The sequence below is a fragment of the Ctenopharyngodon idella genome, chromosome 9 (assembly GCF_019924925.1).
Source record: "Ctenopharyngodon idella isolate HZGC_01 chromosome 9, HZGC01, whole genome shotgun sequence".
NCBI lineage: Eukaryota > Metazoa > Chordata > Actinopteri > Cypriniformes > Xenocyprididae > Ctenopharyngodon > Ctenopharyngodon idella.
This window is the reverse complement of record NC_067228.1, coordinates 7,216,349-7,231,596: the sequence shown is the minus strand read 5'-3', so window position 1 is coordinate 7,231,596 and position 15,248 is coordinate 7,216,349. Positions and strand designations below refer to the sequence as shown.

General features: G+C 36.2%; 1 protein-coding gene across 2 annotated transcripts in view; it reads right to left on the bottom strand.

The window, feature by feature from the left end:
* cwc22 (CWC22 spliceosome associated protein homolog) overlaps positions 1-15,248 on the bottom strand; it is a 120,413-nt gene that overhangs the window by 9,774 nt on the left and 95,391 nt on the right. For both annotated transcript variants that reach the window (XM_051906852.1, XM_051906851.1), the window contains exons 14-15: positions 13,298-13,382; positions 7,953-8,013 (exon numbers count right to left, since the gene is read on the bottom strand). In XM_051906852.1, the coding sequence (XP_051762812.1) occupies positions 7,953-8,013; positions 13,298-13,382 (146 nt within the window). The remainder of the gene's footprint in view (positions 1-7,952; positions 8,014-13,297; positions 13,383-15,248) is intronic.

Here is a 15,248-nt window from a genome sequence, read left to right as displayed (position 1 = left end):
CAGACAATCAATAACCACTTACCTCCAGTATATCCACAACACAATAAAACTTCTATATTGAGAGAGGGAGAAAAAAAAAAAAAAAAAAAAAAAAAAAAAAAAAAAACATACCCAACTATCAAAAAATTAGAAGCTGAAACTTCACAAACAGACCGGCTCCAGTGAATCACTGGCACACGTGGGACATTGACTGAACTCGGTCAGACACAGAGCAGCATTCACTAAGTGCGCTGGGTTCAGCATGACAACATTCTTTCTTCGTGGATGAGTACGGCCCAAGTTTTACGCATATAACCTCTGTGGGACAGGCAAAGAAAGTCATGCTGAAGATCTGCCGTGTAAAGAACAGGCTGGAAGATTCAATCAATAACTCCAAGGAGTGAAGAGCAGTGTGCAAGAGAAATGTATTTTCCATTACCCCCCGTATATCGGGTGTGGAATATACTCTGCACATGCTGAATAAATATGGCATGCAATCTCATAAGGATGTCAAAAGCACAAGCACACCGGTACCATGTCGATCTAACAAGGGAAAAAAAATGATACCAGTTTTTCCCAATGGTATCAGTAGTAACACAATTTGATACCCACGACTTCTTTCAAACACACTCATGCATATTTGCACAAATGTATCTTTCAAAAGCTTTTCTGCTTTGCAGCTGCATGTTATTAACTTTTGGTTTGGTATTGAAAATTGTGAAATTGGTTTTGGTTTCATTAGTGCTCATGCGGCGATTCATTGGATTAGGGATATGAAGACATCCCTAAAGGCCCCAATATACTTCATTTTTGTTCTTAGTTTAGGGGTAAAACCAAGTTCGAAATGCGTGAGAAGCGATATACTGTAATCGAACATCTGATGCCACCCACGCTGCTGAGAATGAATATGTAAAAAATGTTGCGCGCTTTCCTCTCAGCAAGAAAATAAACAACAAAATTGAGAAACTAGCAAGGATTTTTTAGTAAAGCATAAGAAAAGCATCTGATCATGGCAATGTGGATATGTTTGTTTGCACAAGCTCTGTAATTTGGCACTCCAGTAAAGTCACTTCGCGTTTATATTATAACACTTTATAAAATAGATAGCTTAAAATCAAGCAGCTTTACAGTATTAAACACGAAAAACAGTGTCAGTCTCTCATTTCATCAGAAGTACAACTTCGTTTTCTACTATAAAGCAGCTCTCCAGTGTTCGTGTTTTCACTTGCAGACGCTTGACTTGTACGGATTTGAGTGGAGAAATTAACTGGAAAAGATTTTCCGAGTGAAAGGCGGCGGAAATTTTTTTATTTATTTATTTTTGAAAGAAAAAAAGTAACTGTTTGGGGACTGATTCTTCAAAATATCTTTTGTGTTCAGCAGAAGAAAGAAATTCACACAGGTTTGAAACAACTTGAGGGTGAGTAAATGACAATTTTAATTTTTGGGTCAACTATCCCTTTAAAGTTGAGGTGTTCTATCAATTTTCTAAGTGACTAGACTTAATATTTCCACCAGAAATAAAATAAAATGGGTAACAGAACACCACAGAAACTTGAGGATGGACTCTTTTAACTCAGGCTAGCAAGTAACCACCTACAACAGCCCATCAACCACATAGCAATGACCTGGCAAACACCTATATCCTGTTTTTTTTTTTTTTGTTTTTGTTTTGTTTTTTTTTGTTTTTTGTTAATGAAAACATAAGAATTTGGTAACACTTTACAATAAGGTTGCCATTTGCTAACATTAACTACATTAGCTCACATGAACTAACAATAGAAAAGGTAATAAATGCTTTACCAGAATTTAACATTAAATGATACATTATTAAAATCTAACTTTGTTAATATTATTTGATGGACCCGAGTTAACATTAACAATAAACATTTTTTATAAACTAACATTAACAAAGATACTGTAAGAAATGTTTTGGTTATTGTGAGTTAATGGTAATGAGAACCTTTGAGAACCACTGGCCTAATGCCAGTGGTTCTCAAAGTGTGGGGCGGGTTCACGGTTACTGCAGGGGGGCACAGGAGATCAACAGAAAAAAAAAAAAAGTTTTGCTTTGGCGTTCAAGTGCATGAATAGCGGTTGGCGCTCTGCCTATATAAAGCGGCACCGAACGCAAATTACACTGAATCGTTCTTCTTCAGATTCTTTACTTGTCACTGTGTGAACAAGCCCAACACAGAAGTTGCTCGCCATAGAAAAGCACTGATTCATTCAGCTGACAGAATCACAAGCTACTATTCCAGTGAGAAGACGTAACTTACATGATTCAGTGACATTACAAAGTGAAACTAATGCAGGTGTTTTTTATTGCACGTTTTTCCATTTTTATAATTTTTAATGAAATGATAATATATTATTACATATAAAATATTTATTTATAAAATAAGTATAATTATAAAATAATAGGGGGGTGCCAGATTTTTTTTAAAGGTTTAAAGGGGGGCACGACCAAAAAAGTTTGAGAACCACTGCATTAGGCTAACTAACGTTAACTAATGTGTGAAGAATTTAGTTCTCTCATGAGTATCATGAGATTCAACATTGTTCTGATTAAAAAAAAGAAAAATGACTTTCTTCATCTAGAGATAATCCAAGGCAATTATACTAAATGAAAACAGAGAGAGGAAAGCTAGTTATAAATGCTACAAGACACACCAAATAATCAAAATGAACAGTCATCCATATCCCTCTCTGCACTTAATGCATTCTCACTCAGTGACAAAGACAATGGCAGCAGAAGCTCTGTGAAATGAATCATCATTCGATTAGCGTCTCATGCAGCTGAATTATCTATCCGCTAACTGAGCACAGTTGTGATTCAGCCCGATGCACTCAATCCATACGTTTGTACTCCATGTGGCTGAGGCGGGCGGAGGCAGAAATGTGGCTGAATAATGAACAGGCCATCTGTGAAGTCCCATGATTCATTCCGCACTTGTGATGTGTTTATTGCTCACAAGACTAATAATCGCGGCATCAACTTCACTGCCAGACAGCGGCTGCTCCGCATCAATTGTCAGTGCCTTTGCTAAATTTCGCTTGAACCTTGTCGAAAGTGTGCACTATGAAACATTTTACAATCCTGTTCTGAAGGGGAAACTTTGATGTGTCGACACGGAAATTATGAGACTGGCTGTAATATTTTCAATCCTTTCTGCCCTCGACATTTCAATGTAAACATCAGCACAGCAAGTTAAAGTATTTATATTTTCACACGCCAGGCTTTGGCCTTCACTTTTCTGAGGGTGAAGTATTAAATGATCCCTATAAACTGAAGGCTGAATAACAGTGAATCATCTCAGCTTCAGGGACCTCAGTCAGAGTAGACAGCATATTTAATGTGATGTGAATAATAATGAGGCTTCCTAGTTTTAACAACCCATGTTTTCTAGAAGTTAACTGGAAAGACACACATTACTGCTGAAAAGTTTGGGGTCAGAAGGTTTAAATTGATCAAAAGTGACAGTAAAGACATTAATAATGTTACAAAATATTTCTATTTCAAATAAATGCTGTTCTTTTGAACTTTCTATTCATCAAAGACTACTAAAAAAAAAATCATGGCTTCCACAAAAATTAAGTAGCACAACTGTTTTCAACATTGATAATAATGGGGAATGTTTCTTGAGTAGCAAATCAGCATATTAGAATGACTTCTAAAGGATTATATTATGTGACACTAAAGACTGAAGTAATGATGCTGAAAATTCAGCTTTGTCAACAGGAATAAATTATGTTTTAAAATATATTCAAACAGAAAACGGTTATTTCAATCATAATTGTAATTTCACAGCATTACTATTTTTACTGTATTTTTGATTAAATAAATGCAGATTTGGCGACCACAAGAAAAAAAAAAAAACATTAAAATCTTACCAACTAACATTTTGGATGGTACTGTATGTTCAATGTTTTTAAACAACAGTTCAAACCACTTAACACTCACAGCCTCATTTACAATTGCGTTAAATTAAATATGGTGTCTTCTCTGACTAATGTCCAGACCCATTTTGCTCTGATTTTAGGGGAAATATGTAAATGTTAAATGAAGCTGGGGGTACTATACACAAACAACAAATTGGACAAACAGTTAATAAACATACAAGGAGCAAAGATGTGTAGAACTTTGAGAATGATAGGAGTTCCAATTCCAAATGAGTTCTATGTTGGTCTTTGGCTCTGTAATGCTGTTGTCAATGTCTTGTGCGGAAACTGGAAACCAAACACGTGGTAGATTACTTGTTGCAGACTATAAACAATCTCCACCCTAGCAGAAACACCTGCCAATCAGCAGCAGCTGTACGGAATTTAAAGCAACATTCCACCTTTTTATAGCCATCTTTAAAAGATGTAAAAGCTAATGACCTCATCCAGAGGGATTTTCATAAAATAGAACAATTCTTTCTTATCTTAATAACGACAGAAAACGTTCACCACAAATGTTCAGCTTGGAATAACAGCTATGAAGGTTGGGCAAATGGGGTGTTTGGCTTAAAGTTCCCACATCAATGAATGTCAACTTGAACAAACGAATGAATGTCAACTTGAACAAACGAATGAATGTCAACTTGAACAAACGTATGAATGTCAACTTGAACAAACGAATGAATGTCAACTTGAATGAACGAATGAATGTCAACTTGAATGAATGAATGAAAATAAATAACTAAAAAGTCAAAGATCAAAAATCAAAATCACTAATTAATCTTTCAGATGGACTTGTGACCACTTCACTCAAAAGAATGATTCGCTCACAGCTGTACAATATTTAAAAAAAATCTAGAAAACTACAAAAAACAAAAACAAACAAAAAAATTACTCCATACATTTCCAAGCCTTTTAAGACTTGATTATCCAATGACTTTAGCAGGCCTGGAAAACCATTTTAAAATTCCCTTATATTTCCAGGTTTTCCATGACTGTAAGAACCCTGCATTTAGGAGCAAAGCCAGATCACTGGGCAGAAACAGCAATAACCAAAGACTCAAGGACGGTTTATTCTGGTACGACAACTCAGGAGGGACAAAACGCAGTGGGTTCCAAGGACGTGAACCCATATGTGTGAAAGAAACAGCGCATACTGCAATGTTAAAACGAGCTCTACACGAGGGACTGCGTTTATTGTTTCTCATTAAAGGCCTTTAAAGATAAATGCCCCACAGTATATCAATCATACAACTAAAAAGAAATCAGGCTGACATATCAAAATCAGTCCAAAATTATACGTTTTATGCTACATTATATGTTAATGTCATTGAGACGCCTATAAAAGTGTACACTTAATTGGCTGAACGAAACCCCAGCCAAACTTTCAGATTCCCAGTTTCAGATGTCTAGTTCCAATAATAACTTATTTATCAAACAGTGATGTTAAGGAAACCAGAGTAGTTGACGTGTTTCCTCATGTTGCACAGACACTGGGGGGTTTGAGGCAGGCTCAGGTGTGTGTGCGCATGTGTATGTGTATGTGTATGTGTGTGTGTGTGTGTGTGTGTGTGTGATGACGCAGAGGACTGTGGTAGGTCTGGATGTGAGCCATGTTCTGCCAGTTCTGGCTTCAGAGAGAGATCTGAGAACGACCCACCACCAACAAACTGGCAAAAACGAGCACTTCCTTGCAATGAGGTAATCATTTATACATGTATTGATTCTTGATTTAAATCATTTATAGGCTGCATTATTAGCTCAATGAAACAGCATTGTCAATTTGCTTAATGTTTGTTTCTGTATAAACAAAGTATAAAAACCAGCAACATATTTTATAAATATAAAATTATACATATATATAAAAATTCTAATTGTATAAATATTTCATGCAATTAGAATATATATATATATATTCTAATTGCATAAATATATAAATAATTAAAAATATTTTTAATTTACAAAATGAAATACATTTACAACCTTTGATGTGGAGCAAGTTAAAATATTGGCAAGGGAAGTGCAAAACTTAACTACTGGCACCAACAGAAAAAAAAAAAAACGTATTTTTGAGCCAGACATCCCAGATTTATTTGGAGGTGATCTGCTGTAGTGATGTCACCTACAGCACAGCTGACATATGTTTGTATGCTGGGGAGCAAGTAGATGCCTCTTTCCCTTCCTGACCTGCTCCTGAGCCTGTGCGGAGGACTGGAGCGAAGTGATAAAGACATTTGTAGGATGCTACCCTTGTTACACAATCTCCCTCAGGCCTGCAAACACAATGTTTCCATCTTGTGCACCTCACTGGCTCTTTTCTCAAATGGCCAAAAGCAGCAGATATGGTGGTGGGGGTGAGGGGGCTCTATTCTATTTTGGGACTTCTTACAATACCATCTTATTTTATACAGTTCGTCTTAGTGGAAGTCATTTAAAAAGCGGCAAATATATAATGAACCCTGCCGTGAATGTTGTTGACATTACATATATGCTCTGGGGACAACATACAGACTTATCTGTACTGCACCAGCTAAACAAGACAGTCCATATTTGGAATAAGAAGGCACAGGGGATCGAATCTGGCTATCACCCTCATCTCTCTTAAAAGGTCAAACGGACTGATTAACAGAGCCAAGAAAACCAATGTGTTCAGAGTAGGGCTTGAACAAATAGCTAAAAACACATCAATCTCAATATTCATCAGTCATTTGATATATAGCTCGATATTTTTATATTTGTTCTGAAATGACTTAAAGGAATGATTTTTTTCGTTAAACAGAAGGAACATAATTTTGCTCCATTGCAGACAGGGGTGGGAGAAAAAAAAAAAAAAAAAAAAAAATCAATCATCTATTTGGAATGCAACAGGCCTATATATTTAATACATGAAACTCACTTACTGACAGACGGCTGCTTTTAAATGCTCACATGTCCTTTGTGAAGAGCGCTCACGGCTGTGCGCAACTGTGTAATCGGTTAAATTATTTTGTATGGCCTCCTTTGGCCTTGATAACAGCTTGCATTCTTCCTGGCATTGTTCTTATGTACTTTTCCACAGTCTCTGTTGTTATTGACTTCCAAATAGTTTCTAGTTGTTCCCAAAGACTTGTTTTTGATGAAACGTTTGTGTGATCTATCTTTGAAACCATTAAATCCCAGCAATAATTAGATTTTAGCATTAGAAACACTACTGTGACTAAAGAGCTTACACATACTGGTGTAGATTAACCATTAGAAACATAAAAAATGATTTTGGTAATCACCAATACTGTTAGTTTAGGGCAGCTGTGGCACAAACCTTACATTGGGTGGTGGTCTAATAATTTGTTAAGCACTGTATATAAAATAATACGGAGGAAAAAACAATTATCTTTTTATTCTCTAGGTTGTATAACAGTATAGTATAAGTTGTGAACAAAAAAAGACAGCCCCTTGAAGACCATGTTTCAACAAAAACAGACCACAGAAAACTTCAGAAAGCCAACATCCATGAAAGAGCTGCAATTGCTAAAACTGTAATTACAGACACCAGTGCTAAAATGCAAAAAAAGGTGACACGGTGTCATGGTCGTGAATTTTCAACATACAGCCAGGCCCTAGTCCAGCACTTGTGCCACAAATACAATAACGTCAGACTTGTGAAGCAAAGCTCAGGTGCTGACAAATACAGGACTTTCCATCAAACTGATGAGCTGCTGGCACTGAATTCCAGTTTGATTCGTGAAACAGCAGGGTGACAATCACAAACGGGCCATTTCTGGAGAAAGGCATTTGATCAGTTAAAGCAGGAGGGAACACCCAGTTGCCATTAACCAAAACAGCCCATTTTTCCCCACTGTGAAACTGCAAAACAAGGATATTAAGATGACAAATGCTTCCCAAGTGACCACAAAGGCACAAATTACCTCTGAGACTGAAAACAAATATTTAGATGAAGTTAAAAGCTTCCGATAAACAGCTGTATGCAGGGACATGAAAAGCAACACAGATCTGCAGGATTTTAGAGAGAACAGCAGCGTTTATTTACGTACCGTCTGGCTCTCTGGGAAATCCATTTTTATCAACTTGTGGGCGCATTCTTCGAAGTCCAAGCTGTGAAGAAAAAACATGAAAACGTCACCTTCTGCATCTCATGTGCTAATGAAATTTAACACATTTAGTTTAACCAGATCCCATGACATGCATATCATTTTAATATATTACATGCAGCTGCAGCATATAATAAATCAAATGCAATATATTAAATATGAACCAGACTCCATTAAAATTAAGCAAAACTATCACAGCACCAGGGGGCATCATCTGTTGAAGGTTAACAAGGTTAACATCATGATCAGAATAATAATACAGCCCTAAAACCCAAAAGAAATTACAAAATATGTTCACTCTAAGGAGAAATGAGGCTTTCTATCTTAAGCAGGCTGACCCTTTTGCCTGTCCTGGGATTGTGTTAGCTCTTCAGTGCTTCATTTAAGGTCAGCTCAAGATTCGCTCGCTTTGAAGCATATTTGGACACATTTTGGGCCAAAGTTTACTGTGGAGCTGCTGGATCTGTAGCAGCATGGATAAAGACATATTATAGCTGAGCTGGGAATTTGCAATCTAAATTGAATGTGATGATTCAATGTGATGAAAACAACTGGGTACCATGAAACAATACAAAGAAAATAAATAGAAAGGTCTTTCTATTGTGTTCAGCAGGGTATTGCGATTTACACAAAAAGCTCTATATATTAAACCAGTCAAGATGACTTTAGAAACAGGTCTCAAACAAATAAAATAAAATAAATAGGAAGAGATATATAAGGTTTAAAAATCATCATCAATTTCTCGATTTTAATCATTCTCATTTTTATGAACCAATATCAATTCTTAAATCCCAAGAATTGATCTTTTAGTCTAGTCTGTTTTTAGCTGATGAATGAACAGAACATTGTAGCGTGTCTCCCATCCAATAAATAGCAACAAGCTTTGTGGTTTGTTACTTTTGATATAAAACAGTCTCAGATTTCAAATTCTGTCCATTTTATTATGAAATTCAAACAATAAATTCCGTTTTGGCGCTCTTTAATATGGCATGACAGATCACTGTTGCCACCTCAGATCAAGCGAACCGGCACGTGAATGGATCATCTCTTCCACTTTACTATTAGTTACAGAACAAAATAAACATGAATGAACATCAGAAGGTATGTTAAAAGATACAGTACAAATTACTGAAATCTGTCATGTCACATATGATCGCTCAGTCAGTGTTTCAACCATGGAAAGAAGTCAATGAAACAGCTTGTAATCAATGTCATGTTACATTTACCTCAGAAAAGCCATTCGGTGACCATAAACTCGATAGTCAGCTAGAAAAATAAACTCCAGAGGGAAGCATATTGCTAAAAATATGCACAATATTACATATTCATTATATAGTTTACCGTTCTTCAATATTTAATGTATGTTTAAATAAATCTGTCAAGTTCTTATGACATCCACAATTTAAATGTTTATATTTCAAAAAAACTAAATGGAGATGAATCAACACCAAATAGAACAGAACTGAATCGGTATTGAATTGAAATCGAACTCAGATATGACCTTTTTTTTTTTTTTTTTTTTTTTTTTTTTATAATGAATCAGTCCAGATGACACAAGAAAATAAAACAAAATATAAATCCCATGTATGTGCTATACACACTATATGTTTAACTCAGTACTGGCATTTTAATTAAATAGGGTTTGTTTAGACCAGAGTCTTTCAATGCTGTCAGTGCAAAGCAAACAAAAGCACTGGTCATGAGCCTCACACCTCTTTCAGACATTTCTGCCACAATTCAGCATCTATCAGTTAGTTTCACAAACTGCTGACTAACACAGTCATTTGACACCCGCAGATACTAATCTCTCCTGCACATAAACTAAAAAAGAATGAGAAAAAATTTAGCTGAATGCTTTAGTTTACAGAGTGGAAGTGTGGTTAAGTCTGACCAAACTAGAAACTCTGTGACTATTTTATTTCTGTTCTAAATAAAGTTCACTCTGCTCTACTTCTTTACTGTTTGAATGCTGTGCCATGCCCACTTCAAAGGGCAAGGGCAGCCAAAAAGAGAGAGACGTGGTGGCTAGTTTTGACACTACAGGTCCCATGGTGCTCAGTTAGCCCCTAGGACAAAATCCATATAAATGTCACTCAACACAGTCCCTATTCACATCAACCAAAAGGCAGGACAGTTCAGCAGTACACAGTGAGTATAGCATTCTACACTGTGCACCACTGAATCAAACAACACTGTCAACACTGTAACCCTCCTGTCGTTCCAAAACTATGACTCTTCTGTGGATATTTTGAGAAATGTCTTTTTTGTTTGTTTGTTTGTTTTTTTGTCCATACAATGGAAGTCAGTGGTAAGTTATACAGATTTGGAACAACATGAAGGTAATTGAATGATGACACAAACTTCATTTTTAGGTGAACTATCCCTTCAAAAAATGACTATTTATCAAACATTCCTGGTCATACACTACTGTTCAAAAGCTTGAGATCAGTAAGATTTTATTTTTTGAAAGAATTAATATTTTTATTCAGCAAAGATGTATTACATTGAGCAAAGGATGACAGAAATTTAATTTTTGCGTGAACTATCCCTTTAAAAAAAATGACCATTTAATGGAACATTACTTCCTGGTCACATACTATTGTTCAAAAAATTTGAGATCAGCAAGATTTTTTTTTTTTTTTAATGAAAATTAATACTTTTATTCAGCAAGGATATAATAAATTGATCAAAAGTGAGAGTTAAGACATTTGTAATGTTACAAAAGATTTCTATTTTTAAAGGGAACCTATTATGCCCATTTTCACATTATGTAATAGTCTCTAGTGTCCCCAGAATGTCTCGGTGAAGTTTCAGCTAAAAATACCCCACAGATCATTTATTATAGCTTATCAAATTTGCCCCTATTTGGGTGTGAGCAAAAACACACCAGTTTTGTGCGACCCTTTAAATGGAAATGAGCTGCTGCTCCCGGTCGCTTTCCAAAAGAGGTTGGAGCTTTTAACAGCTTGCGCTTCAGTTGCTCAACAACAACAAAGCTGGAGAATCTCACGGACACTGATGGAGAGACTCAGGAAGAAGTTACAACTTTTAGAATGCAACTGGACATTTCTGAATAGTTAGTGGATAAATTTATGTAGTTGCTGTGGAGTTGATTCAACTCATCGACTAGCATGTGTCATCATGTTAATCTTTTGTGCAAATCCAGCGGGGACCCGATTATAGTACTTAAACACGGCAAAAGTCAGATTTTAATGATATGACCCCTTTAAATAAATGCTGTTCTTTTGAACTTTCTATTCATTAAAACATTGCGGAAAAAAAAGTAGGTTTCCACAAAAATATTAAGCAGCACAACTATTTTCAGCATTGATAAGAAATGTTTCTTGAGCACCAAATATTTTGATCAATTTAATGCGTCCAAGTTAAATAAAAGTAATAATTTCTTAAAAAAAAAAAAAAAAAAATTGTTTCAACAGTACATTATAATAGTGTTAAAATTGCTAAACTTACAGAGGTTGTTTTCTACTCTCTCCCCATCATTTCCTCTCTTCTTTGTATAAAAAGAAAGAAAACCCCACTACGGGAATCACAGGGTTGTGCCACAAAACGAACACACTTGATTTCAACAGAAAAATAGCTGGATTAATCTAATTTTCTACTGGGTCATACTTTTTCCTGTCCATACACGAGCCTCGCCTCGCCTCCGGGCGGGAGATTTGTGGGCCAAATCAGTTTCATCCTGACCTCAAAGGCAGTTTGTAGAAAGGGAAAGTGAGAACCATTGTAGTGCCTCTCTCTTTTATCTCTGTCCTCTTTCTGCACTCAGAGAGAGGGCAGCACCGCGCGACCCCACACCGAGTTGCAGTAGAGCGCTGTGAGACACCAGGTTTGTTTTAAGAGGTGAATCCAGCTGCCAGCAGGCAAGTTTAAAGACATTAAGGAAGCCAGTTGACTCCCAGCTGGTGAAATATTTAAAGACTTGTTACATATACAGCAACTGAATGAATGAAGCCTCGTCACAGCCGCATGTTGTGTTAGATATGGTACTGCACAGCTGTGATCACATACAGAGTGCATGCACTTAATGAAAAACAGGTTAAATGAAGCTAGTATGCATGCAAAGCCAGTTTTTGACTGCTAACTTCTAAATACAAAAAAGCCTCTGCTGTATCTTTGACGCGTGAGTGCTCGGCAGCCTCGAGGAGCTGAAAGGTTTTGTGCTTTCAAGCATTCTCCACGATGGAAGCCTTTTTAAAGCTTCAGGTCAATAAAAGTGAAAAAGGGAAGCTGTGAGGCTGCCTGGGAGTCCAGAGCCATAAACACACTCACAGCGGAGTGTGACCTGGTGCCTGCTGAGGATACATGAATATTCATGTTGAATTCAACTTTTCATTCAACCATTACGTTTCCTTAAGGCTCATTAAGCTAGTTTCTCAAATGTTCCCTGTCTCAAGACTCACCATTTAGAGAGGGTATGAAGTCAGATGTTGTAATAGCATCACTAATTTAAACTTCAGTATCTAAAATAGCACTCAAAGGTGAAGTTTGTAAGTTCAATTCATTTACATGAATCAGTTGAAACGGTCCATGTGAGTGAACTGAACTCTGATTCGCATTATATAAACGCTCATACATCATATAGAGAATAATGGAATGAAAACCAGTAACAGAAACTAAAACACATATTTGTCTTTGTACAAAAGAAATTCCTAAATACCTTAAATTAATATTAAAAACTGATTTTTGATGATTAAAAAAAGCTCATGGACATGTTATGCATCAACAACCCAAACACCAATATCAAGACATATATAAAATATCATCAAAAAGCTGAAAAACTCCAGCTCCATGTCCATAAGGACAGTAATACTGTGAAACGGTCCTATGATGCCAAGGGAAATAGTCTCTGCTTTCCTCCTGCTCTCGTCAAACAGCCCCTGAATTGTTGTTTAAACAGTTTTCAAACGCTCTTGATATCAAAGGATAACTAATTTTGAAGTTTTTCACCACAGCTGATCTGTGATGGCACTTCTGCTGCTCCGTGCCGGCGAAATTCAATTAAAAACAACTAATCTGAGATGTTATTAATTCAATCTGCATGCTGGGGCCCTCAGGGCCTTCAGGAGCTTTGGTCTCAAAAAACAAGAAAAAACAGCCTCATCTCTCGCACATGGGATCTCAAATGTAGGTTGTTTTTCAATTCCAGCCAAAACAAGCCTTAGCACAGACTATTTCTGGTGGCTTTTAGAGCTGCTCCCATTCTGCTGACGGAAGCAAGGAAGACGACAGAGTATCACTAGATCACATGATGCACCGCACACACTCACCTTGACTGGATGGCGAGGTAAATCGTTCGACGGAACGCGACCAAGTTCACCTCTGTCTGGTCGAAAATGGTGACTTTCTCTTGCTCTAAATAAACAGAACAAAAACACAGTATAGTTCAACAGGAAAGAGGGCCAAAAAGATAAAACAGGCTGGCTGAAGTTTTTGTCATATGATATGTCTCCCTCCAGAGGTCAATAGTACTTGTTCTTTGCAGAGTTATTTTAATTCACAGGCGCTCAGCCTTTTTGATGAAGCAATTAACAGAGCTAAGCTCATCTGATCACAGGAACGAAACAAATGAACAGCAGAGAGACACACAGATTACACCGTCTGCCCTCAATGACAGGGAGTACTTGAACCCTTACATTATAATCAATGAGACATCCTACAGAAGTGACAAATTCAGGAACATATAAAAACAGAAGAGGGGTCGATGATGTGTTTGGTGCAAAGGAGTCTTAATTTTTTTTTATTTTTCTTTTTTGGGGGGGAAAGTCTAGGACTAGCTTAAGCCTTGTCTGTGAAACTGGGGGTAAAACTAATAAATAATTTATAAATACTATATAGACAAAAAAAACTAATAAAAATGACCAAAAACTTTACAATTTAAGTAAAAAGAGAAAAAAAATTATAATTTATTTCAGAATGTTAACAAAAGCCCTATTCAGATGGTAATTGTTTCTCAGGTAAATGTCTAAAAATAAATTTGCATGGCACCTCAGTGATGAAACATTCAATAGCGATTTATTCACGGTGAAGGAGCCAGTTTAGTGATCCTAAGACCCAGGAATGCGCTGGTCGCATGATTGTCTGCTGTAAATAAAATGTCATGTGCTTGTAATATGAATAAATTCATATTTAATTTAATAATAGGAAAATAATATCATATTTATTATGTGATTATTTAAATCTCCTGTTTAAAAATAGGAGGACAGACACACTATAATTGAAATGGTTTTCTGTCTTGCATTTTATCTCAAAATGATTGATGTCATTTTAAAAATATGGAAATTAGCGGAAATAAGTTAATACAGCCTCTTATTTACATGAGGTAAACAAAGCTTTTTCTGTAACGGCCCATTTCAAATATTACAAGCTTTTTTTTCCCTCGTTCTCCTTTCAGTGATGAAATGTTATTGTAAATACTTCCCAGCATTTACAAATGCATGCAAATTACAGTGAACCGCAAGAGTTATCATACGGTGTCCCGCAGTGGTCAAAAAGGATTTAAACAGTGAATTTTGAATTGATCTCCTCTCAAAAACTGTGGATTTGGATGGCAATCAAATTACCACACGACCTTGGCGTTTGTCAAAAACAGTAGGTAATTCAACCGAGGATTTTTATGCAGGTATTGGGAGAAAAACACTGACATTCTGGATACGGACGGCAATAAAATCACTGACTAGCTACTGTGAATGCTGAAAATACCTTACGTCCCTATGAGAAACAATTCCCATCCGAATAGAGTTATAGTATATCAATAGCCCTATTCGTTTGAGACTAGTTTCCTAAACAATGTTTGAGTTACAATTCTTATCAATTTAACGTCTGTGATTTTTCATATACCAAATTGGACGGGACAATTCTGTGTTTATTACAGAGGTGGGAGTGTGCTTTCTAGATGTGGGCATAACAGAAGATCTGCTGTGTTTGCGTGCATAAATGTATGATGTATGTTTTTTTTTAATGAACTACTTATTGACATTAGTTTAATTTATGATTAAAACAATATTTAAATAAACTTCACATAGGTTTATAGAAGTGGCTGTTTATAATAAACCCACATAAGTGAGCAGAAAAATCCAGACAAGCATCTTACCTGACACTGATACTAAAATGATACCATAGTGAGCTTTAGCATAAACTGACACCTCAGTCAGATCAGCTACATTTATCACAAAGAAACAGTTTGAAAAGAATCTTGTTAAATTATGACTGTTTTAAGTG